Raw genomic sequence first — 25,532 nt, 5'->3', positions numbered from 1 at the left:
CTTTGTTCCATTCACTACTCTTGTTGCCCTTCTCTGTACTCGTTCCAGCAGCTCTACATCCTTCTTGAAATGAGGCCTCCAGACCTGTATACAGTACTCTAGGTGTGGTCTGACCATTGCCTTATACAAGGGAATAATCACCTCCTTATCCCTGCTAGAAAAATTCCTATATATCATTGACAATACACCATGAGCTACTCTTGCAGCCCATCTGCACTGCTCAGAGAACTTCATATCTGCCTGCACAACCACCCCCAGGTCCTTTTCATTCTCTACCACTGTCAGTGTAGTACCACAGAGTTGATACGTTGCTCTGAGGTTGCTGTTTCCCATATGTAGTACTTTACATTTGTCAATGTTAAACTTCATTTGCCACCTCTCAGCCCATCTGCTCAACCTTTCCAGATCCTGTTGCAGCAGCATAGTGTCAGTAGTGTCCTTGACAACCCTGCCTTATGTTTTCTTTTCTTATGTGCCACTCTGGCTACTTCACCGCTGTCCCCAAATAAAGTTTTTAATTGAACTAATATAAAAATATATAGCTATTTTTCTTCATTCTTGTGAGGATATTATGCAGTTTTGGTAATTTTGACATATCAGGGATATAGGATATAGTAGCAATATTTTATTAGTCATTCCTGAGTTACGCAAAACTCAGTTATGACACCAACAGAAAACAGTCATGACAGGAAGGAGGGCAAATAAAGTAAAATTAGATTGGGGAACGTTTTGAATGAATTAATGAAAATTTTGGATATGGCATATGCACATCAAGAATATATCTAGCTCCTTGACATAACATGACCTTGACAATGTCTTTTGCTTATACACTGCTCTGACTCCCTCCATTCATAGCTTGCAGAGTAGAGGTAGCAAGATTATATACTAACTGATCTGAATGCCTCTTAGAGAGATAACAAGAGGTTTGGTCCATTGGAGTATCTAGCTGCAGGCACAAGAACACCATTTTACAGCTGTATCTTTGAGATGTAAGGAATTTTGTATCTTTCCATGATATCCATTTTAACCTCAAAAGACATCAATCACACTGCATGGTGGAAGAGATGTGGGTTGCCAAAGTTTTACTCTGGAGACTAAACATGGGCTTCATCTCTTCAAGCCTCCATTAAGCAAAGTAGTGATATTACACTGGATGTTGATAGTCTTGTACCACTTTTTATTGCCCATGCTTGGTAAAATGCATTCCTCTTTGTGATATGACTACCATACCTCAAACCCTGCTGATATTGGTTCACCTGGTTGGTTCACCTGGGTGGTGTACTCACGGTTACTAACAGTCCTATCATTCATGAATGTGCAAGCAGAGGATATGGTTGTCACAGAGCTCTAGACTTCACTGGAATTTTATTCAGTGAATGTATCCCCAATTCACAAAGGGGGATTGAAAGGTGAAACGAGTAATTACAGACCTGTTAGTTTAACTTCTGTTTTAGGGAAATAATGGAGTCACTGATTAAAGATCATGTAGACAAAACTGCAGTTAATAGCCCAGAAACAGCATGGGTTTGTTAAGGGGAAGTCTTGTCTGGCCAATTTGATTGGATACTATGATGTGGTTACAAAAGAACTGGATGCAAAAAATAATTTTGATATCATATACTTTGATTTCAGGAAAGCTTTTGATACTGTTGCACATAAAAGACTACTAGTAAATTAATAAGAGGAGTATACCTCAATATAGTACGTGGAACACTTCCGTATGATACCCTCCAGAAATTAAAACGAAAAAAAAAACGAAAAAATCGACAACTTACTGGTACATTAAAGTAAAATATAAATAATTAAAGTAAAATATAAATAATTAATTTAACACAATTCAAAATCAATTTAAAACAATTAAAATTCAAATTAACGCAATTAAAAGAATCTAACGAAAATATTCAAAACGATTTTCCTTCCTGAGGAAGGAAAATTTAATGTACCGGTAAGTTGTCGATTTTTTCGTTTTTTCCGTTTTAATGTCTGGAGGGTATCATACGGAAGTGTTCCACGTACTATATTGAGGTATACTCCTCTTATTAATTTGCTAATATTATTATCAACGTAGAACATATTGAGTATTACAGCTCTGATTCATACTATCTAATAAAAGACTACTGTAATTGGGGCAGCATGGCTGTCAAGGTCAAGTTGCTGCTATGGATAAAGGGATGGTTTAGTGGGAGAAGACAGAGAGTAGTAATTAATGGGCACTGCTCTTCGTTGACTAATGTTATTAGTGTAGTCCCTCAGGGTTTGGTAATGGGCCCATTGTTGTTGTCTGTATTTATCAATGATATCGATGAAGGTATATTAGGCCTAATGTCCAAGTTTACAGACGATATGAAGGTTGGCAAGGTTGTTAATGACAGTAATGGCGTACAGTACTGCAGGATCTAGAAAACTTGGGCAGAAGAACTCAAGAGGTGGAAAATGAAGTTTAACATTGACAAATGCAAAATATTGCATATGGGTATCAGTAATCGCAGAGTAACGTACCAACTGCGTGGTACTACACTCAGGGTAGTGGAGAATGAAAAAGACCTGGAGGGTTATTGTGCAGCCAGATATGAAGTTTTCTGAGCAGTGGAGGCAGGCTGCCAGAGTAGGTCATGGGTTTTGTCAATGATATACATGAAGTTTGCTAGCAGGGATCAGGAAGTGATTATCCCTTTGTATAAGGCGATGGTCGGGCCACACTTTGAGTACTGTATATAGGTATGGAGGTCTCATTTTAGGAAGGACGTAGAGGTGCTAGGAGTATAGAGAAGGGCAACAAGATTGGTGAGGGTTAAGTTTTGCAAATTGCAACATCTGGAGATTAGGCACCTGCGAGATGATCTGATTGAAGTGTATTAAGGCCTTAAATAGTCTGAGCAAGCTCAGTGCTGATGGCATTCTTCCTCTTGCTCAGGTTATGCACCTGCGGGGACAAATTCAAATTGAGGAAAAACAGTTGCAGAATACAGGGCATCTATAAATTGTGGGAACACTCAATAAAATATTACACATGGAGTAAGAGAGATACCATGTGAAAGAGAAAACATGAAAGTTTCCCAGTTGTTACCCCATTTCCAATTTTGTTGTGAACTGCAAGGACTGGCAGAAGAACATGACGACTTCTTTAATCGCATAGTGTTTAGCGATGAGGCCACATTTCACACCAGTGGAAGGTCAACCAACACAACTGTCGAATCTCGGGTACCCAGGAACCTGAAGAGATAATTGAATATGAGCGTGATTCACCGAAGGTTTACTGCGTCTTGTCACGCCAAAAACTGTATGGATCTTTCTTCTTTGCTGAGGGCACTGTAACTTGGCTATCCTACCTCAACATGCTTCAGCAATGGTTGATGCCTCATGTTCAGGAAGATAGTGATGACTTTATTTACCAGCAAAATGGTGCCCCTCCCCACTTCCATAATGACGTTCGGGCCTACCTTAACACTGAACTACACAAGCGCTGGATCAGACATGCTGGAGAATGGGACAAATGTTTCTTGAAATGGCCGCTGAGATCACCAAAATTAACTCCTTGTGATTTCTTCTTGTGGGGCTACATAAAAGATCATGTTTATGTACCACCTTTGCCACGTGACATCTGGGAACTAAAGCAGAGAATTGAAGAAGCTACCACCATGGTCGCACAGGATATGCTAGACAGCATATGTCAAGAGTTCAATTACCGTGTGGACATTTGCCATGTTACACGTGGTTCCCACATTGAATCATTGTGATGTAAAAAAAACTTTGACATTTTCTCTTTCACAAGGTATGTATGTGACACTGAAATCTGCCCTACTCTTTGTGCAATAAATCACTGAGTGTTTCCACCATTCATAAACATCCTGTAGATATGTGGAAATTTGCCTTTAGCCAGTGGGTGGTTGAGTGTTGGAACAAAACTTCCATCTGTCGTTGTGGAAGTTTATAGCTTAAATAAATTCAAGGAAGAACTAGAAAAAATTTTGGTGCAAATGGATGGGTGAAATGGGAGGTTTTTTTTTTTTTTTTTTTTTTTGCCGATGCTGTATAAGCGTGCTTTCTTGCATTATATGCCTATACTAATGCTAATTTGGTCCACTTGACTCACTCACAAATGGGACCTAAGTATCAATTCTATCAGAGAGGCTTAAGTTCTGCAAATTGCAGTGGCTGGAGACTAGGCACCTCTGCAGTGATCTGATTGAGGTGTATAAGGCCTTGAATGGGTTGAGCACGCTGAATTCTGATGGGATCCTTCCACTTGTTCAGATTACAAACCTAAAGGGGCATAAATTCAAATTAAGAAAAGACAGATGTAGAATAGATGTGCGGAAATTTGTCTTTAGCCAGCAGGTGGTTAATTGCTGGAACAAACTTCCATCTGTTGTTGAAGTTGATAGGTTGAATAAATTTAAGGAGGAACTGGACAGGCATTTGGAGGGAATGGTGTGATTTTTTTTTTTTTTTTTTTTGGCTAATGCTGCCTAACCTCATACACATGCTTTCTTGCATCACATGCCACTACTTCTACTACTACTTGATGCGTACTGTCCCAAGCAATAACAAGATTGTGGATATCATACAAGACATTCCAATTTAGCTGCAAATTGTTCCCTCTCTCCTATGTTGAGGACAAAGTACCTTATCAGGCAGGCTGTATATGCTCCCTTGTGGTTATAAATAATGCCTTGATCCAGTGGCTGCACAAAACCGGTGGTAAACTGCAGCTATTATTACCTGCAGGATGGAAACCTTGTCAACAATTTATATTGAGGGAAATGGACCATAATCTGCCGCGCTGGTCCAATACAGGTTGCCAGATTGACCATGTTTAGCAGTCAAGGGCTTTTTTTTTTTTTTTTTATGGTAGTTGTTGGTGCATCACCTGCTTTGGCCATAATGCACCTCCCAAGGTTTTTTGCAGTACTTTGATCCAAGCCCGAGGCGGGATTTGAACCCGCGACCTTTGGGTTGCCAGGCAGGCACTTTTATCCACCCGGCTAGCCCGGTCAGTGTCAAGGGCTTCATTCCTAGTCTACTCAGAGCTTGTGCTACTGCACTCCCGCTCATGACTACTCGGCTACAGATGGTAATGGGAGGTTAAAAACAACAGCCATATACAGTATTTTTCAACGTAAGTGTCTCGGCACAATGTGCTGTACAACGATTTAGAACCATTAAAATGTTCCTTTTTTCTGAAGCCATTCTTCTGTCCACTTTTGATAACCAAGACTGAAAAATTTTGACCGTCAGCCAAGCACTTCTATTGGCCAAATAATCACAGGGAAGTAGGTTAACTTCTTTAAAACATCTTGGCTTGGAAAATTTAACATTCACCAGTGGGCATAGTTTTATTATTGCCATTTGAATTAGCATTAGCAAGGGCACGTGATGCAAGAAAGCAAGCTTATATAGCATCAGCTCAAAAAAACACACCCCATTCTCATTTCGCCCATTCACTCACTCCAAATGTTTGTCTAGTTCTGCCTTGAATCTGTTTAAACTATCAACTTCTACAACGACAGATGGAAGTGCGTTCCAGCAATGAACCACCCGCTGGCTAAAGACAAACTTCCACACATCTATCCAACTGTCTTTCCTCAATTTGAATTTATGCCCTCTCAGGCAATTATTCTGAGCAAGAGGAAGAATCCCATCAGCATTGAGCATGCTCAAGACCATTCAGGTCTTTATAGACCGCAATCAGATCACCTTGCAGGTGCCTAGTCTTCTGACACTGTAATTTGCAAAACTTCAGCCTTTCTTCGTAAGAGCAACCCTTTGTTCCATTCACTAATCTTGTTGCCCTTCTCTGTACTCGTTCCAGCGGCTCTACATCCTTCTTAAAATGAGGCCTCCAGACTTGTATACAGTACTCAAGGTGTGGCCTGACCATTGCCTTATACAAGGGGATAATCACCTCCTTATCCCTGCTAGAAAAATTCCTGAATATCATTGACAAGACACCATGAGCTACTCTTGCAGACTGTCTGCACTGCTCAGAAAACTTCATATCTGCCTGCAGAATTACCTCCAGGTCCTTTTCACTCTCCACCACTGTCAATGTACTACCACACAGTTGATACGTTACTCTGGGGTTACTGCTTCCCATATGCAGTACTTTACATTTGTCAATGTTAAACTTCAGTTGCTACCTCTCAGCCCATCTGCTCAACTTTTCTAGATCCTGTTTCAAAAGCATACTGTCATTAACAATCCTGCCAACCTTCGTATTGTCTGCAAAATTGGACATTAAGTTTGATATACCATCATCGATATCATTAATGAATACAGAAAACAACAATGGACCCTACACTGAACCCTGGGGGACTCCACTAATAACTTTAGTCCACGAAGAGCAGTGTCCATTGATTACCACTCTGTCTTCTCCCACTCAACTATCCTTTTAGTAGCAATTTTCCTCCAATGCCACTTCTCCAATTTGTGCAGCAGTCTTCCATGTGCAACAGCATAAAAAGCCTCTATAAGATCCAAATATTGGATATCAAAATTATTCTTTGCATCCAGTTCCTTTGTGACTACATCATAGTATCCAATCAAATTGATCAAACAAGACTTTCCCCCTTAACAAACCCATGCTGTGTTTGAGCTATAATTGAAATCCTGTATAGATGATCCTGCAATGCTTCTTTAACCAGTGCCTCCATTAATTTCCCTGGAACAGGTGTAACCTAACAGGTCTGTAATTACCTGTCTCCCCCTTTGATCCACCTTTGTGGATTGGGATCACATTTTCACATTTCCAGTCCATGGGTACCTCCCCTGAGTCCAAGGAAGCTCTCATAATTATGGTTATGGGTTTGCTTACTTCCTTTGCTGCCTCCTTTAACATAACTGGATAGATTCCATCCACCCCAGGTGCCTTTCTTATGTTTATCTTCCACAATTTCTCCTCCATTTTACTTTCAGTAATTACAAGATTATCTAGCTTACTGCCAGAGTTTAATACACCTCTGGCATACCCCTCCCTAAATAAACTCCTCATGTGTGAATGTAGATGCAAAATATTCATTTTGTTTGTTAGCTGCCTGAGCAGGATCATCAACAGTTGAACCATCGATATCAAGCAGAACAATCGGATTCATCCCATTCCTTCTATAATTTACATAAGTAAAGAACTCTTTGCTGTTTTTCTTTGCATCTTTTGCCAAAGATTTCTCGTAATCTGCCTTTGCCTGCCTAACCTTCTTTGTGACTTAGTTACAGACCAGCTTATATCTATCGTAAACTTCTGAGTATCTGTTAATTTATATGTATCCCATGCATTTTTCTTCTGTGCCACATGTCTAATTAGTTCATCTGACATCCATTTAGGCCTAAATATTGACCAGTATTTCTTAGTTGGTATGAAAACCCTAGTAGCTTTCAAGATTATTTCTTTGAATACTTCCCATTTTGAATTTGCTGTTGGTAACATCATTAGTTGGTCCCACTGTATAGAATTTAAATACTCTCTCAGACCGCCGTAATCACCTTTACGAAAGCAAAAACCCTTCCCTTTACACCTAATGGTAGTTACCTCGTTGAGTAAATCCTCCTTCAGCATACTTTGATCACTGCCACCTAGTGGTTCCTTTATCTGCAGATTCTTATTGCATGAAGGATCACTACTGATAATCAGATCAAGAGTATTACTCCCTCTAGTTGCCTCCTGAACATGCTGCTGTAGAAAACAATCATCCTATAATTCCACAATAGCCTTGCTAGAGTGAGTGACCAACCCACAAATTCCAGTCAATCTCTGGGAAATTAAAATCCCCCATAATAAGTCACTGATTTACTGCCCCACTCTATTTCTCTGCACAATTGCTCATTATACTCATCAGATTCATTAGGCCTCTAACATTTTTCCTTTCCCAGTGCTTATGTCACTCCAAAGAGACTCAACGTTGCATTGTCCACCAACATCAATTGGATGCACTTCCTTAGATTTTGTGTTTCTTAACTAACAGCTTAGATAACTCTTAATAAACTACAAAGTAGTTGTTGTAGGCATCATTTGCTCTTTCTCATATTGTGCTCTGCCTTCACGACGAGTTGCCATGATATTGCACTACTTCGAATAAGTAACTCTTCACTAATAGAGGCGCCTCCGTAGCCAGGTGGGAAGGAGCAGCAGTGCGTAGCACACGCTTCTTGATTAGACCGGGGTTCGAGCCCGTCACCACCAAATACGAAAGATGCGGAAAGGTCACGAAATGACCACCGCATATCCCCGAGCAATATGGCCTTAGTTGCTAATGCTCCTAAAAATAAAATAACAAAAAAAAAATAACTTCACTAATAGAGAAGGCTATTGTTACTTATTCTCAGTTGAGTACCACCACCCAGACAGCACTGTTTCACGGCTATTGGCCGATCATCAGTGGGTGGGCAGGTACCCTGGTAATGCAGACATGACGACCCAGTTGTGAAGTTAATCACACAATATGAGAGATGCCAAGAGGTGTAGATGTCAATATTTAAAATAAATAAATGCACAAGGCATAATACTTTAAGAGTTTGGTATCTAATAATATCGGTGTTTAAATACACCATAGATAACTCTTAATAAACTACAAAGTAGTTGTTGTAGTTTAATAAACTCTTAATAAACCATAGATAACTCTTATAGATAACTATAGATACACCATAGATAACTCTTAATAAACTACTTGGTAGTTTATTAAGAGTTATCTATGGTGTATTTAAACACCGATATTATTAGATACCAAACTCTTAAAGTATTATGCCTTGTGCATTTATTTATTTTAAATATTGACATCTACACCTCTTGGCATCTCTCATATTGTGTGATTAACTTCACAACTGGGTCGTCATGTCTGCATTACCAGGGTACCTGCCCACCCACTGATGATCGGCCAATAGCCGTGAAACAGTGCTGTCTGGGTGGTGGTACTCAACTGAGAATAAGTAACAATAGCCTTCTCTATTAGTGAAGAGTTACTTATTCGAAGTAGTGCAATATCATGGCAACTCGTCGTGAAGGCAGAGCACAATATGAGAAAGAGCAAATGATGCCTACAACAACTACTTTGTAGTTTATTAAGAGTTATCTATGGTGTATTTAAACACCGATATTATTAGATACCAAACTCTTAAAGTATTATGCCTTGTGCATTTATTTATTTTAAATATTGACATCTACACCTCTTGGCATCTCTCATATTGTGTGATTAACTTCACAACTGGGTCGTCATGTCTGCATTACCAGGGTACCTGCCCACCCACTGATGATCGGCCAATAGCCGTGAAACAGTGCTGTCTGGGTGGTGGTACTCAACTGAGAATAAGTAACAATAGCCTTCTCTATTAGTGAAGAGTTACTTATTCGAAGTAGTGCAATATCATGGCAACTCGTCTTGAAGGCAGAGCACAATATGAGAAAGAGCAAATGATGCCTACAACAACTACTTTGTAGTTTATTAAGAGTTATCTATGGTGTATTTAAACACCGATATTATTAGATACCAAACTCTTAAAGTATTATGCCTTGTGCATTTATTTATTTTAAATATTAACTAACAGCATAAACCCTCCTTCCTTCCTGTCCTGTCTATCCTTTCTGTACACTTTGTTCTCCCAAAATTCCAACTCTGCTCTGCTTATATCTGTGTGACACCACATCTCTGATATCCCAACAGTATCTGCTTTTGACGTCTTGACTAGCACTTCAAGTTCATCAAATTTATTAACTCTACTCCTAGCATTTGTGTACATGCAAGTAGACATGCACCTGTTTCTACTCTTAGTTATCCTAACACAGCCCATTCATTTACTTGTTCCACTATGACTCCCAGCAGTCCTGGAAATCCCCATTGTCTTGCTTTCCAGGCTGCTGCTCAATTGCATTTCAGTAGAAGCAGTGCAAGAATCACTTTCACCTCTGCCAGTGGCTACTGTTAATCTATTAGTCTGCGTATCCTCCCAAGCTAGCAGGTTTCCAACCCACCTAACTCTGCCTCGATAGCATCAGCGAATGTTCTTGCACCCTTTCTATTGAAGTGTATCCCATCCCGGTAGAATCAGTCTCTCCTGTTCATAAGTACAGACCAGGCTGAGAAAAATTCTACCCCTTGGGCCTTGCACAATCTCTCCAGGGCCAAATTGATCGACAAGGCTCTCATCATATACTCCCTATCGTGTCTGGGCAGAATTGTAGACACTTTCAAATTCAACCCTAACGCATGGCTTTTTTTTGACATTGACCTGTACTTGTTAAGCAATTCTGCCCGTCTCCTACTTTTAGTGCCAACGTGTACAACAATATAACCCTTTGTGCCCTTAAAAGATGATATCTGCTCTACAACACCATCAACCTTTGCCCCTGGCAGACATTCCATGGTCGTTCCATCTGTCCTATTTGCACAATATGTTCCCTGTTTCCCTGACAATAGAGTCATGACAACAATTATTTCCTCTAAGACCAGCGCTTCTGCCTTGGGGGGGGGTCTGCTGTGTTGTTTGATGTTCAAGTGTAAGCTCTGGCATTTATGTGGGAATCTGAGAGCTTGATGGGCCCCTCAATTTAAATCCTTCAAGAGCATCCACCCTGTCCTTCAAGCTCTCATATAGACCAATAACAACGCTGAGTTGGTGCCTGATTTACTCACACTCCTTACATCACGCACATACAAAGACATTCCCCTTGGCAATATCATGTCCCGTTCCTGATTGTCCACAAACATCAAACAAGCAGTTCATTTCAAAAGGCTGTGATCCAGAGGACAACTGTCCCCCTCAGTTCTCCCCTGAGTCACAACACTTCCATTAGTTTGAGCCTTTTGCTTTGCTGCTCTTGTCTGAGTCATGATTTCTATTCAATTTCAAATAAAATTCCAATACAAAATATTACCCTAAACTTATATCCCAACTGCAATACATATATATAGTTATAAAACTATATATATGTATTTCAGTATCGAATATTATCTCCAAGTTAAGTTATATGACTTTCTTATCTCCTGTCAAGTTATATGTATTCATTTATAATGTTGTGTTTGTAAAAACTAGGTTGTTATATGTATTTAGTTAAAAAAGTACACTGAAATTTAATAAGATTAGTAAATTTTACTGAATAATTGATAGTACTTTACTCGCTATCTAGTTTTCCGTTAAGTCTTACACTTCTAGTTCGGGGTACACATAGTATTGTGTAACAATGGCGGCAAGTACGAACAGTGAATCTACGGACACAAGGTATTAATTACTTTCAAAATTGCACTATCTAAATTCAAAATTAATCATGGAGCTTGACTGGGTCTATAAGCTACTTAGAAAATAAATTAATCTAACAATTAAGTCAATAAACCGGCTAAATATAATTACAAACTTAGCATTTGCGGGAGCTGCAAAACTTGTCCATCACATGGATTAGATACCCTTACCGATACAAAGTAAAAAAATATAGCATAACAGAATAGTGAGTCTTTGCTTACTTAATTTTCCACCATGAAAAGACTCTCCTTGAACAGCAAATGTTTTTTTTTTTTTTTTTTTTTGGCAGCAAATTATAAAATAAACCTGTCTCATCAAGATTAAAAATATCCTTTGCCTCATATTTTTCAAGAGTGGACCGTACAGAACACAACCACTCTGTAGTCTTTTCCTTGTTTACTAATCCAGACTCTCCGTAAACATTTTGCGAATCCAAGTTATTCCTGTCTTTTAAATTTTTGGAACCAACCATTGCTGCATTTGAAGTTGCTAATTCCATGTTGCTGAGTAAGATAATTTGCCCTTTCTTGCAAAATCAGACCCAATATTGGCAAATTAGATGCATGCCTTTGTTGATACCACTCAACGTTTTGTTTCAAGCTCCTCAAGTTTTGAACCAGGAATTCGTTTCCTATTTTTTTATCGCTGCTCCAGTGTCACGCAGTTCTTCAATTTTTTTTCCGGTTTTTCAGTATTGTAGATGAAGCAGGTAAAGGGATGTTGTATTCCTTGCAATGTCCTTTTTGCTAAGTTCAGTCCTATCAGCCCCTTGTATAATTTTCAGTTTAATTTCCAAGCTCAATTCCATCCGTTCACGTTTTGTAACCATAACACTACTAGATGAGATTTAATATAAACAAACTTTAAATTAATTTAAAGACACAAGTTCCAAAAAAGACATCAGCTCATATAAAATGGCACAAAAGATATATTACTGTATACTGTAAAAAAAGATTCTTTGAACTGGCGTAGCAATTGCAACTAACTTTAATCCCGTGGAGAGCGAGGGCATGTATGTAAACAAATTAGAAAAACTGTTTTTATTCTTTAGTTAATTTAACATTGTTTTTCAGAATGCACTTAGGTTGTAGCTACTATAAACTGGTTTTGTTTACACAAAAATAATTTCTAACAACTCAGTGCTATTCTTCGGGCAGCAGGGAACCAGATGGCCAGAAGCAAAAATCGGACAGCTGTGCTAAGATTTGTATTAAACATACAAAATAACAATATTTATTTCTCACTGAATGAAAATTAACTTTGTAATACATATTAACCATATTTTGTAATGAACGAATATATTTACATAGAAAGGCCTATCCTTTCACAGGGGGATGGGATGTACAGCGATACCTCGCTTAGCACAGCTTCAAACAGCACTGGTTTCACTATAACATGGTTTTCAATTAAATTTAATTTGAAAATTTACTGTACATATTAAAGCTCATTCAATAGCCTAGACACGTACTCTACATATATGCTGTGTCGTAGCCTAGTTACGGGTGCATATATGCTGCGATGCCAACTCTATTGTTTCATACACTGTGCTGCCACTTTATTAGGTACACCTACCTGGTAGCATGTTGAGCCTCCTTTGGCCTTGAAAACAGGCTGAATTCAGATAGGCATGGATTGAACAAGAAGCTGAAAACGTGCAGGAATGGAGTACCATGCAGACATGAGTGTGTCACGCAGTTCCTTGAGATTCGACGGAGGTGTAGCCCTGTAGCGAACAGCCCTTTCCAGCTCATCCCAAAGATGTTCAATAGGATTGATCTGTGGACTGAGCTGGGTCACTGCAGCAAAGAAAAGTCATTGTCATGTTCCTGGAACTCTTCCATAGTGATTCAGGCTTTGTGCACTGGTGCATTATCCTGCTGGAATTAACCATCTGACTGAAGATAAACTGTCAACATGAACGGATGCACTTGGTCAGCAATGATGTTTAGGTACGATGTGGCCTTCATACGTGAATCTATGGATATCGATGGATATCCATAGATTCCAAATGGATATCCAAACATGTGCCAAGAAAACATTTCCCACACCACCTTGCACAGTAGTCGTGGGCCATGGATTCATATTGTTTTTGCCAAATTCTGAGCCTTCCATCAACATGATGCACCAGGAACTTTGGCTCATCAGACCAAGCAACTGTTTTCCAATCCCAGATAGTCCGGTGCTGGTGTTGCTATGCCCACAGGAGGCATGCTCTCTCTTGTTTTTCATTGATAACAAAGGTACGTGATGTGGCCGTTGGCTGTTGTAACCCATTTGCGACAAAGTGCGACTAGTGGTCCCTTGCGATATTTTGTTCTGTGCGCCAAGGTTGTATTCTGATGTGATGTGCGACATTGTGGCCTGTCTGTTTGCTTGCACAATTCTAGCCATCCTCCTCTGAACTCTCTCATCAACAAGCGATTTTCTGCCAAAGGAGTGCTGTTGAGAGGATGTTTCTGTTCGTTGCCCCATTCTCGATACACCCTTGAAACTGTGGTGCGTGAAAATTTCAGAACTGCCATTTCAGCGATGCTTTGTCCAGCACAGCTTGCAACTACTACCATGCCATGTTCGAAGTCCGTTAGATCACTCCTTTTCCCCATTCTTGCTGGGCTTGTACGCTTAAATGATACTAGAAAGGTTGTTCTGCTGCATTTATATCCACAGCTGTGGTCATGTGACTTGAAACATTGTGGGACAGACCATTTGTGTGCACAGCAGGGTGTACCTAATCAAGTGGCAGCACAGTGTATATGCTGCACATATGACAGTAGTCCCCTCAGGCAGTCAGTGGCAACAGTGTTCACTTTTTTTAATTCCATCCCATCGAGACGAAATGATAGATTTTCAAGCTTTTCATTTCACAATTTATTTTTTACCCTTTAAACACGATCGAAAATATATCTGCATCTTGGTTAGAAATCGCCAACAACATGTGTTATGTTGTTATGTTTGACAGCATGTTTTGCCCCATTTGGCAAATTATTTCATTGGTTTTGAATCGCAAGTTCAGACAATGGCTGAAGACATTGCAACGATCGGAAAAGAGTTGGGATTTGAAAATTTGGACACTGCCAATGTACGTGGCTGCATTGACTCACATGCAAATAACTTAGATGATGCAACTCACCTTGAAATTGATAAGAAAATTGTATAAGAAGAAGAGGAAAACAATTCTGAAGTGGATAACACCGAAGTGACACCAAAAGAATTTTCAACAGAAGAATTGCAGAAAGTTTTTCGAGGCAATTATGAATGTAGATCCAAATGTTTGATGTAGCATCCAGATATGGCAAATTTTATAAGATGGGATTCAATGCTACAGACTTGTATACCGAGAAAAAGAAGAGATGACTTCACCAAACTTCATTTTTGAAATACCCAAATAAACAATAAATATTTTTTCTCATCTCTCATGATGTTGTTACCTTTTCATTAATAAAATTTTTATTTTATTTGAAATTTTTATTTCAAATATTTTTTTAATTGGCTATTAAGCACAAATTATTTATAGATTTATTATAATTTGTTTATAGACTTTCTCTGGTATGCATTCATTTAAAACCCATTATAATTATACCTCAATCATCACGGATTCACTTAACATGGAACAGTTTCGGTTCCAATTATCAGTGCTATGCTGGATATTGCTGTACTTCATATAAATGAGTACTTTGTATAAACTGAGTTTATATCAACGAGATTTTACTGTATTGACAAATGTAAAGTACATATAAGTAGCATTAACCATAGAGTAACATATCAACTGTGTTTTTTTTTTTTTTTTTTATGTGAACCCCAAACACGAGAAGTATTAGAACCTATAGTACTTCGTACCGTGCTTGGGTTGGAGGTTGAGAAGACGAAAGAAGATATTTGTTGACATTGGACTTGAACTTCTGTAGATTGTAATTTTCAGGAAATACATATGAAGGAAGGTTGTTCCAGAAAACGGCAGTTGAATGAATAAATGAGGAAGATGAAAAGTTGGTTCGGTGGGTTTGAAGTTGGACAGTAAATGGATGTTGGCTGGTGGCTGCACGTGTTCAGATTGTTTTGATAGCGAGAGCAGGAATTATAGAAGCCAATTCAGAAGAACAGTGCCCATGGAAATATCTGTAGAAGAGGCATGCAGCAGAAACAGGGCATCTATGAGACAGCAAGTGGAGAGACTACCCTCTTCTGAATGGAATCAAGAAGCCTGAGAGAGGTTCCCACCCCAGATGTGGGAACAATATTCCATGGCAGGGCGGATTTGCGATTTATACAGAGTGAGCAGCTGTTTGGAAGAAAAGTAATGCCGAGAGTGAAAGAGAAAACCAAGTTTTTTAGATGCAGAGGAAGCAATATTTGTAATCTGCTTGTGCCCAGAGAGATTAGAAGTCAGGGTAATCCCCAAAAGAGATATATCCTTTTGCCTAGAAATCGGAGTGTCACTAAAGATAAGCATAGGAGCAGAAGAATCCTTTTTGCGAGATATAAGACAAGACTGAGTTTTATAAGGGTTGAAATCAACTAAGTTGTCTTTGCCCCATTGGAGAATTACCTGAAGATCGGCATTTAAGGAATTCGTAGCAGATTTTCGAGAAGTTGAAGCTGATTGAGCAGGACAAGGTTTCTCAAAATAGAAAGTTGAATGCAATGTGCTATCGTCAGCAAAACTATGGATAGGATTTCCAGTCAGTGGAAGAAGGTCATTGATATACAAGAGGAAAAGAGTGGGGGAAAGAACTGAACCTTGGGGGGACACCGGCATTAGTGAAGAAGTTAGAAGACAGAGAGCCATCTACCATCACCCTCAGTGAGCGATCAGAGAGAAAACTGGATAACCAATTACTAAAAACAGTTGGCAAACCATAAGATGGAAGCTTGTTTAGAAGACCTTTATGCCAAACGCAATCAAAAGCCTTTGAGATGTCAAGAGCAACTACTTGTGTTTCACCAAACCTTTCCATTGAATTTGTCCATAAATGGGTAACATAAGCCAGAATATCACCAGTGGATCGACACTGACGGAATCCATACTGGTGATTGTTGATCAGACGGAAGGTTTCTAGGTAGTTTAAGAGTTGGCGGTTAATTGATTTCTCCATTACTTTAGAAAGAGTAGGAGTAATTGCAATGGGACGATAATTGGATGGGAGGGATTTGTCACCCTTTTTAGGAACTGGCTGGATATGAGCAAATTTCCAAGCAGAAGGAAAAACACCTTTGGAATAAGAAAGTGAAAAAAGGCGGCAAAGAATAGGAGTAAGTTCAGGAGCACAGGTTTTGAGAACAAGTGGAGAAATACCATCAGGACCTGGAGCTTTCTTGGCATCAATATTCATCAAAATCCTTCTGATATCCTTTTGACGGAAGACCATAGGAGGCATTGAATGGAACATGTTGGGAATGGTGGGAGGTGTTTTACCAAGATCATTAATACATGAGCCGGAAGAAAAATGGGATGCTAGCAGGTCAGCTTTATCCTTGGCTGAAGTGACAACAGAACCATCTGGTTTGGACAGAGGTGGGAGCAGAAATGGGCAAAAGTTGCGGCCAATAGCTTTGGCAAGAGACCAGAATGCTCGGTTAATATTAGGGCAAGAAGCAAGTTTTCTACTCTTAGCCTGTTCAAACTCTAGTTTGGACTGATTAATAACTGCTTTACAATTGTTGCGAGCTTTGGTGTAGGCAGAAAATGAAACTGAAGAATTAGAAACAAGCCAATTACGATATGCAAAATTCTTCTCTTGGACAGCCTTAGCACATTTATTGGAAAACCAAGGTTTAGATAAAGGACGCGATTTTAAAGTGGAGTGTGGGATAAAGGATTCCATTCCTGCAAGAATAATTTCATTGACACGATCTGAGCAAACGTTGACATCAGAACTTTTGAAACAGTAATCCGACCAAGGAAAAGAAGAAAAGAAGTCTCGCAGGTCATCGCATTTTGCATTCTTGTAATGCCAAACAACACGAGGTTGGGAATAGCCATGAGATAAAGGTTCCATTGGAGTAGAGACAATCACCAAGTTGTGATCTGAAGTGCCTAATGGACCTGCCCCTTCGACCGTGTACTTAGAAGGGTTGTTTGTGAGAAAAAGATCAAACGTATTGGCTGTATGATTAGGATTGTCCAGTATTCTTGTAGGTAAATGAACAATCTGTGCTAGGTCATTAGTAATTGCAAAAGCCTCAGCATCTCGACCTGCTGGGTCGTTGTGACTAGAAAACGGAAGCCAGCTGGGGTTGTGAACATTAAAATCACCAAGGAAAATTACCTCACTGTTAGGAAAGTTGGACTGGAGAAAGTCAAGTTGCAACAAGAGGAAGTCAAAGAGCTCTAAGTGATTAGTGGAGTTGGGAGAATGGTAGAGACAGCAGATGAATTTGACACAATGAGGTAGAGAGATTTTAAGCCAGAGAAGATCAAAGAGAGGAGATTCCAAATTGCCAAATCTCTGACAGGGAATATCAGAACGGACATATGCACAAGTACCCCCTTTGAGGTGAAAGGAATCATACAGCGAATAATTTGGGCATCTGAGATCAGCAGTAATTGAATCAGCCGATAACTGAGATTCTGTCAGAAAAAGTACATGGGGTTTGGCAGACTGCAAGTAGAAATGGACATCGTCGAGATTAAAATTGAGACCACGTATATTTGTGAAATGAATTAGGAAGTCCTTGGGAGGTTTAGATCTTTTCACAGATAAGCTTGCTCTATTAGTTTGACAATTCATATTGTATTCAATAGTAAGAAAAAGTGGGTGGGACATGCTGTATGAAGTAATGAAATTTTTTGCCCAGATCCTCGACATCACGTGGCCTCGACAATGCTCCCCGCATACACACTACTCGGACTCCCTCCAGTCACTATCTGGCAGAGTAGAGGTAGCAAGATTATACACTAGCTGATCCGGAAGCCTCCTAGAGAGTTACCAATAGGTTCGGTCTGGTGTACTAACTAGCGGCCGGCCTGCGAACACCGTTTTAGAGCTGTACCCTTGAAATGTAAGGAATAATGGATCTCGCCACGACGTTCATCATATCTCAAAAGTCATCAATCATACTACACGATGGAAGAGATAGGGAAGGGTTGACCGGAACTTAGCTATAGCGACTAAAGATGGGTTCCACCACTTCAAGCCTCCAATAAGCAAAGTGGTGGTGGTATTTCACCTGTTGATGAGAGTCATCTACCACCTAGTACTGCCTGTTAACATAGAGGGGCGGCATTCCTCCATGTGGTGTGGGTGCCACACCTCGACCCCTGCTTACGTTGGTTCAGACCTGGGTGGTCACTCACCCAGGTGTGAACCAACTTATGCATGGATGTTATACCCAGGATTACTAACAGTCCCACCATTGTGAAATTGCAAGCAGAGGATTTGGCTGTCACAGACCGTCCGGACTTCGCGCCGAAATTGGGTCCACTTGACTTGAGTGTCACCCGAATATCAGTTCCCTCAGCGTTTTAGACTCACAGGTGGCAAGTACAGCTTGTCTGGCGTATCTGAGAGAATGTCTGTGACAACCTCAAGTACCCTGTGTGGTACTACGCTTAGGTTGGGGAGAATGAAAATGACCTGGGGGTAATTCTGCAGTCAGATATGAAATTTTCTGAACAGTGTAGAAAGTTTGCAAGAGTAGCTCATGGTGTCTTGTCAGTGATACAGGAATTTTTCTAGTAGGGATAAGCAGGTGATCATACCCTTGTATAAGGTACATGTCACGCCACACCTCGAGTGCTGTGTACAGGTCTGGGGGCCTTATTTTAGGAAGGATGTAGAACTGCTGAAACGAGTACAGAGAAGGGCAACAAGATTAGTGAATGGAACAAAGGGTTGCTCTTACGAAGAACGGCTTAAGTTTTGCAAATTACAGTGTGGAGACTAGGTACCTAGTCTCCAAACACTGTAATGTGCATGGTGATCTGATTGAAGTGTATAAGGCCTTGAATGGTTTGATCATGCTCAGTGCTGATGAGATTTTTCCTCTTGCCCAGATTAATCACCTGAGAGGACATAAATTTAAATTGAGGAAAGATAATTGCAGAATAGATGTGTCTTTAGGTAGTTGATTGCTGGAACAAACTTCCATCTGTTGTTGTCAGCTTAAACAAATTCAAGGCAGAACTAGACAAACATTTGGAGTGCATGGATGGGTGAAATGGGAAAGGTTTTTTTTTTTTTTTTTTTGGCTGATTGCTTTCTTGCATTGTATGCCTCTACTAATGCTAACTTTCAAACACTATTGATGCAGCAGTATTTGTAGATGACCTTAGCATTTTGTGTATCATTTCAAAATATGAATACTGTTGAGAGACAGTTACAAAGAGCAATAAATAAGATCAGTTGGATGCAAACCAATGGCTTTCAACTTTGCCACCTAAAAATGTTGTACATCCATTTTTGCTGCAATGTAAACTAAACTTCACCCACATCTGGAACTACAACTGAATGGACAACCAGTAGCAGTTCACCCCAGCATATGATTCTTAGGAATCACATTCAGTCATAAAGTTACATTTTTTTGAGCATATTAAAAGACTTTAAACATCCTGTCAACAAAAACTAAATATCATCCATGTTCTCCAGCAACTAAGTGGGGAGCTTATTGCATAACTTGGTTACTGTTATATAGATCCTTAGAGCCTTAAGATCAAAGCTTGACTATGGAGCACCAGTGTATAGTTCAGCAAGATCTAGTGTCCTTTGCTGGTTTGACTCTATCCATCATAGTACAATATGCATTGCATTAGGAGCATATTGCACATCTCCAGTACATAATTTATATGCTGAAACACTTGAATCCCCTCTCTCAGTCAGAAGACAACAACTTATACTATTCTATGCATATAATAGATCTATGCCAAGAATACCGAAACTGGCTGATACTTTTCACATCACAGCACAATGGGTTATACAAAAACTGCCCTACTGTTAACTGTTTTTTGGGTATGAGAATAAAACAACTTTTAGAAGAACTAAATCTAACCCTAGGCAATGTGGCACACACTCTCCCTTGCTTCTTGGAGAATCACTCCACCTTCATGCAACTTATACTTTCATGAATGGAATAAATCTACATTTGATAGAGAAAATTTCTTGCAACTGTAACATCAGTACATACTGATGGATCAAAGAATAATGCCCATGTTGGAATTGCTGCATTTTTTCCAAACATTATTACATTAGCCTATAAATTGTTATGTGAGTTCAGTATATTCTTTGCCGAACGAATAGTAATTCTTCAAATTGCACTGAATTACATTGAGTCCTCTGATATTAAAAACAGCATAATTTTCTCAGATTCTTTATAAGTACACTTCAAGGAATAAAAAACACCGTGAACATCACCCACCCAGTTGTAAAGAAACAATTACCTCTCTGCATACCTTATCAGAACTTCGGAGAAACATATACTTCTGTTGGGTTCCAGGACATATGGCTGTTTGTTTTGTTTTGGTTTTTAGGAGCATTAGCAACTAAGGCCATATTGCTCCGGGATATGCAGTGGTCATTCCCTTGACCTTTCCGCATCTGGTGGTGACGGGCTCGAACCCCAGTCTAATCAAGGAGCGTGTGTTACGCACTGCTGCTCCTTCCCACCTGGCTACGGAGGTGCCTGACATATGGCAATTCCTGGAAATGAACTAGTGGACAATGCTGCAAAATTTTCTGACCTCCCACCTGACAACAAATGGAAGGTACCTAATCAAGACTATAGATCAATAATCCAGGAAAAATACATGTGCCAGTGGCAGTTATCATGGCAAAATCAACCAACAATAAGCTTCAAAGTATCCAGCCAAATCTTGAGCGATGGCCTTCAAGCTTCAGTTCAATCTAACAACAGGAGGTAATATTGGCTTGTCTGTGAATAGATCACACAAATATCACTTTGTTTCTTTTGGGGGGGGGGGGGGAAGATCCTCGCCTCAGTTTAACACTGTGCATTCAGTGAAACATATCCTTGTCGAATGCACAAAATATACAAAAGAATGCCAGAATCTCTTTACTCCAGCCACAACTGAAGAACTTCTTACATTTTCTTCACAATCATTTCTCAAAATGTTTAATGTATACCACCTCCTTTAACTAGTTAAAAACTAATCTACTGGCACTAGTTTTGCAATTATTGCTATCTGACAAGAAATAGCATGCATGCATACATATCATATGTATGGCACACTATGGCCATAGATGCCAATGCACCTAATAAATCCCCCAAACAAATAAACATCATTTTAGGAAGAACATGAACCTGTTGGAAAGGGTGCAGAGAAGAGTAACAAGATTAACTGTGAATGTGAAAAAGTATATTATTACCAAGAATGACTAGGGTTCTGTTAATTGTAGCATCTGGAACTATGGCATCTGTGTGGGACTTAATTGAAGTATATAAGGTTTTAAAATAATTAAATAAACTAGACACTGATGGCATATTTGTTGGATGGCATAATAGGGTGAGAGTAGTAATTTAAATTAATGTGACAGGGTAACATTCATTTAAATTGAAAAAGAATGGTTGTAGAAAAGTGCTGAAATCTGAATTCAGCCAGAGAGGAATTGATTGCTGGAATAAACTTTCATCTAAAGTTGTAGAAGTCAGCAGTGCAAATAAATTTAGAAAAAATTTGGGCAACCTATTAGAATGAATGGAAAAATGAAATTGGTAAAAGTTTTTTTTTTTTTTTTTTTTTTTAAGCTGTTTTAGTTATGGTTCATCATTTTGCCAATACTGATGGGAATACTGGATTATATAAAAACTTGAGTTGACATGGTATTTAGAATCATACAGCAGTGTCATTTTCATTGCTTGTGAAACAAAATATACACAGGTTACAATTCATATATTGACTGTGCTTATTATGTAAATCTGAAAATAACAAATACCAGTTTTGTTATTTTTAATTGTTGTAAGACCCATTCAAGTTTGGATAATTAATGTTTTTAGCATCACACGAAATACCTAAAAGAAGAGATTTATTCATTTTTTTTGTGAAGGGAAGACTTATTTCGGTTTCCCCTATCTCATTTAATAAGTTAAATCATCTTGCATGATGATTCATGATGGTTACTATTGTTATTTAGTGGTGGTCCAATGGTTCAGGTGTGGCTGAGGTTATATTAATGATGCATGGTGAACCATGAATCATTAATGATGCATGATTCTGCCTCAGTCATAATTCATGGTAGGAATTACACAGGAATTAATTCACTAATTTTCAGATTAAAAGAAAATATATATTTTTCAGACTTACACAGTCTTAACTACAGCTCATGCAGAAATTTATTTAAATGGTTTAAGTCAATTTTTAAGTATTTTAAGATGGATGATATAATTTATAGGAGCTGTTATCAGTTCCTTTCCATCTCACCTTTTGCAAATTTGTTTTCTATTTTAAATAGATAATTTGCGAAAGCCTTGAAGCATTGAATTATACATTTATGATTCACTAGATGCAGGTTACTAGGAGGAAATTTTGAATCATCTCTGTCAGTTTAAAACACTTCCGCTTTATTTTTATTGTTATAGGTCAGTGAACTTGATCGCTTAAAGAAAAGGTCAGAAAGGTTTGGACAGAATATTGCAGCAGTCATGAAAGAGGCAAGCTTAATTTTTGGTGATGACTTTCTAAAGTTTAAAGTGAAAGTTGTTACTCCTTTTTTTTTTTTTTTTTTTTTTAAAATCATTATCTTGCTAAACTACTGCATGCAAATGCATCGGAAGAATTGAGAAATTTTGATTTCAAATTTAAAATAACGTTTTATATTAGTTCTTTGGATGTTTTTAGTAACTTTTTTTTACTGAGTCTTATGCAAAATTTTAGAATTCTCTGAGATCGTTAATCCTCCCCTAAAGCAATTAGGCTTATGTTATGTAGAGATGATATTGGGTGCACATCATTCTTTTGCATTTTCGAGTTATTGCTTTATCAATTAAGGATTCTGGGATGAAGATAAAGTTGTGCAGTAGACATTTTATTTTTTACTCTCAAGAATATAATTACTTATGATAAATTGGGGGGGAAAAAAGTATACATATTAATTGCTGCTGATGCAGACTTTGCTTTTTAGTTATTTTTAAGTCAGGTTAGCAGGACAGTGTATCAGGGGCGTTTACATTTCATTATCACTTCATTAATTTATGCAGTATTATTTGCTCATGAATGTATTATTTCATTCATGCATATTCGTAAGTGTTGTCTCTATGAATACATACTTCTATGAATTTACATAGTGTCAATTTATAGAATTGTTAACTTCTTTTGCTGTGAGTTTTTTTAATAATATATTTTTCGAGTATTACCTTCAGAATTGCTTGAGTTGATTCATAATTAAGATCAACTGAAAGCTTTGTTGGCATTGTTAAAAAAACACATTAATTATCTAGTTACACAAATTAATATTCACTACATAATACATTGTTATGGCCATGTTAATGTGATAAAAGATCAACTGGTTGTGATTACTGTTGCAGTTTGGGTACCAGTGTATAAGCAGTCTGTTTCCACTAGATTTAGTAATATTATGTGAGTCATGAAACTGGTTATATAGAATATAGTTCATTTATTATTGTCTACACAATAAGGCTTAAAGTGATGATATCTACAATGCAATAGGGAGCATTTGGAACTTGTACAGCAAGACATGCAAAGCATTTGGGTTTCATACAGTCTTTTTTTAATATCTATTCCAGGGGGAAAATAATGGAGTCACTGGTTAAAGAAGTAATGCAGGACCATCTAGGCAGGGGTGCAGTTATACTTAAGTTACAGCACAGGTTTGTTGGGAGAGATCTTGTCTGATCAATTTCATTGGATATTATGATGCACTGACAAAGGAACTGGATGCAAAAAACAATTTTGATATTATATACTTGGCTTTCAGGAAAGCTGTTGCACATAAAAGACTGCTGTACAAATTGGAGCATTGTGGCATTAAGGGAAAATTACTGCTATGGATAAAGGGATGGTTGAGTGGGGGAAGAAACAGAGTGGTTATCAATGGACTCTGCTCTTCAAGGACCAGTGTTAATAGTGGAGTCTTCCAGGATGCAAAAAACAATTTTGATATTATATACTTGGCTTTCAGGAAAGCTGTTGCACATAAAAGACTGCTGTACAAATTGGAGCAGTGTGGCATTAAGGGAAAATTACTGCTATGGATAAAGGGATGGTTGAGTGGGGGAAGAAACAGAGTGGTTATCAATGGACTCTGCTCTTCAAGGACCAGTGTTAATAGTGGAGTATGTAGGGCTTAATGTTGAGCCCTGCATACTCCACTATACAGTGTTAATAGTGGAGTATGAGGGTATGTAGGGCTTAATGTTGTTGAAGTTTGCATATGATAGAGGTTGACAGAATGGTTGATGATAGTAATGAAGGTGTGATGCTGCAAGATCTAGATTGAACTACTCTGGCAGATGAGCTGAGAAATGGCAATTGAAATTTTTAAAAATTACAAATTCAAGGTACTGCATGCGGGAAGTGGGAATCCCAGAGTAACGTATCAACTGTGTGATACTACAGAGTAGTAGTAGAAAACGAAAATGACCTGGGAGCTAATTATGAGTCTGATATATAGAGGTCTGGGCAGTGCAGCCAAGCTGCCAGAACTGCTCGTTGGGGTTTTGTCAATGATATACAGGAATTTTGCTAGCAGGGATAAGGAGGTGATTATCTCATTGTATAAGGCAGTTGTCAGGCCACATCCTGAATACTGCATACAGGTCCGGAGGACTCATTTTAGGAAGAATGTAGAGCTCCTGGAACAGGTACAAAGAAGAGCAATACGATTGGTGAAGGGAACAAAGGGTTGCCCTTACCAAGAAAAGCTTCAGTTCTGCAAATTGCAGCATATGGAGACTAGGCACCTGCAAGGTGATCTTATTGAGGTGTTTAAGACTTTGAATGGCTTGACCAAACTCATTGCTGATTGGATTCTTTCTCTTACATAGACTAGTACATTGGGCAGCATAAATTCAAATTGAGGAAGGATGGTTGCAGCAGAATAGATGTGTAGAAGTTTGCCTTCAGCTAACAGGTAGTTCAGTGCTGGAACAAACTTCCCTGTTGTTGTTATGTAAGTGGATACAGGTGAAAACCATTATATTGTGATGCTCGGGGTTCAAAGAATCACATCACAGTATAAGTGGGATTGTGTTATAAAATTCTAGCCATTTTTCAAACTTAATACATACTGTCAATTTTGCTTGCCTCTTTTTTTGCATGATAATTGCACTACTACGTCTAAGAAAAATCACGCAGAGAATAATAATGGAAATAATATGCAATTGTATTGTTTCAATCTTTT

General features: G+C 38.7%; 1 protein-coding gene across 4 annotated transcripts in view; it reads left to right on the top strand.

The window, feature by feature from the left end:
• The window catches only part of LOC150091076 (SAP domain-containing ribonucleoprotein), a 195,316-nt gene that overhangs the window by 134,311 nt on the left and 35,473 nt on the right, over nt 1-25,532 (top strand). For 3 of the 4 annotated variants that reach the window (XM_090381663.1, XM_090381642.1, XM_090381648.1), the window contains exon 6: nt 22,753-22,824. The exons of the other annotated variant lie outside the window; for it this stretch is intronic. In XM_090381663.1, the coding sequence (XP_090237789.1) occupies nt 22,753-22,824 (72 nt within the window). The remainder of the gene's footprint in view (nt 1-22,752; nt 22,825-25,532) is intronic. 4 annotated transcript variants of the gene reach the window in all.

This window comes from Mastigoproctus giganteus, chromosome 1 (assembly GCF_048544385.1).
Source record: "Mastigoproctus giganteus isolate SK-2022 chromosome 1, ASM4854438v1, whole genome shotgun sequence".
Classification (NCBI taxonomy): domain Eukaryota; kingdom Metazoa; phylum Arthropoda; class Arachnida; order Uropygi; family Thelyphonidae; genus Mastigoproctus; species Mastigoproctus giganteus.
Note: the sequence above shows the minus strand (reverse complement) of the source record. Positions and strands in the feature narration are given on the sequence as shown.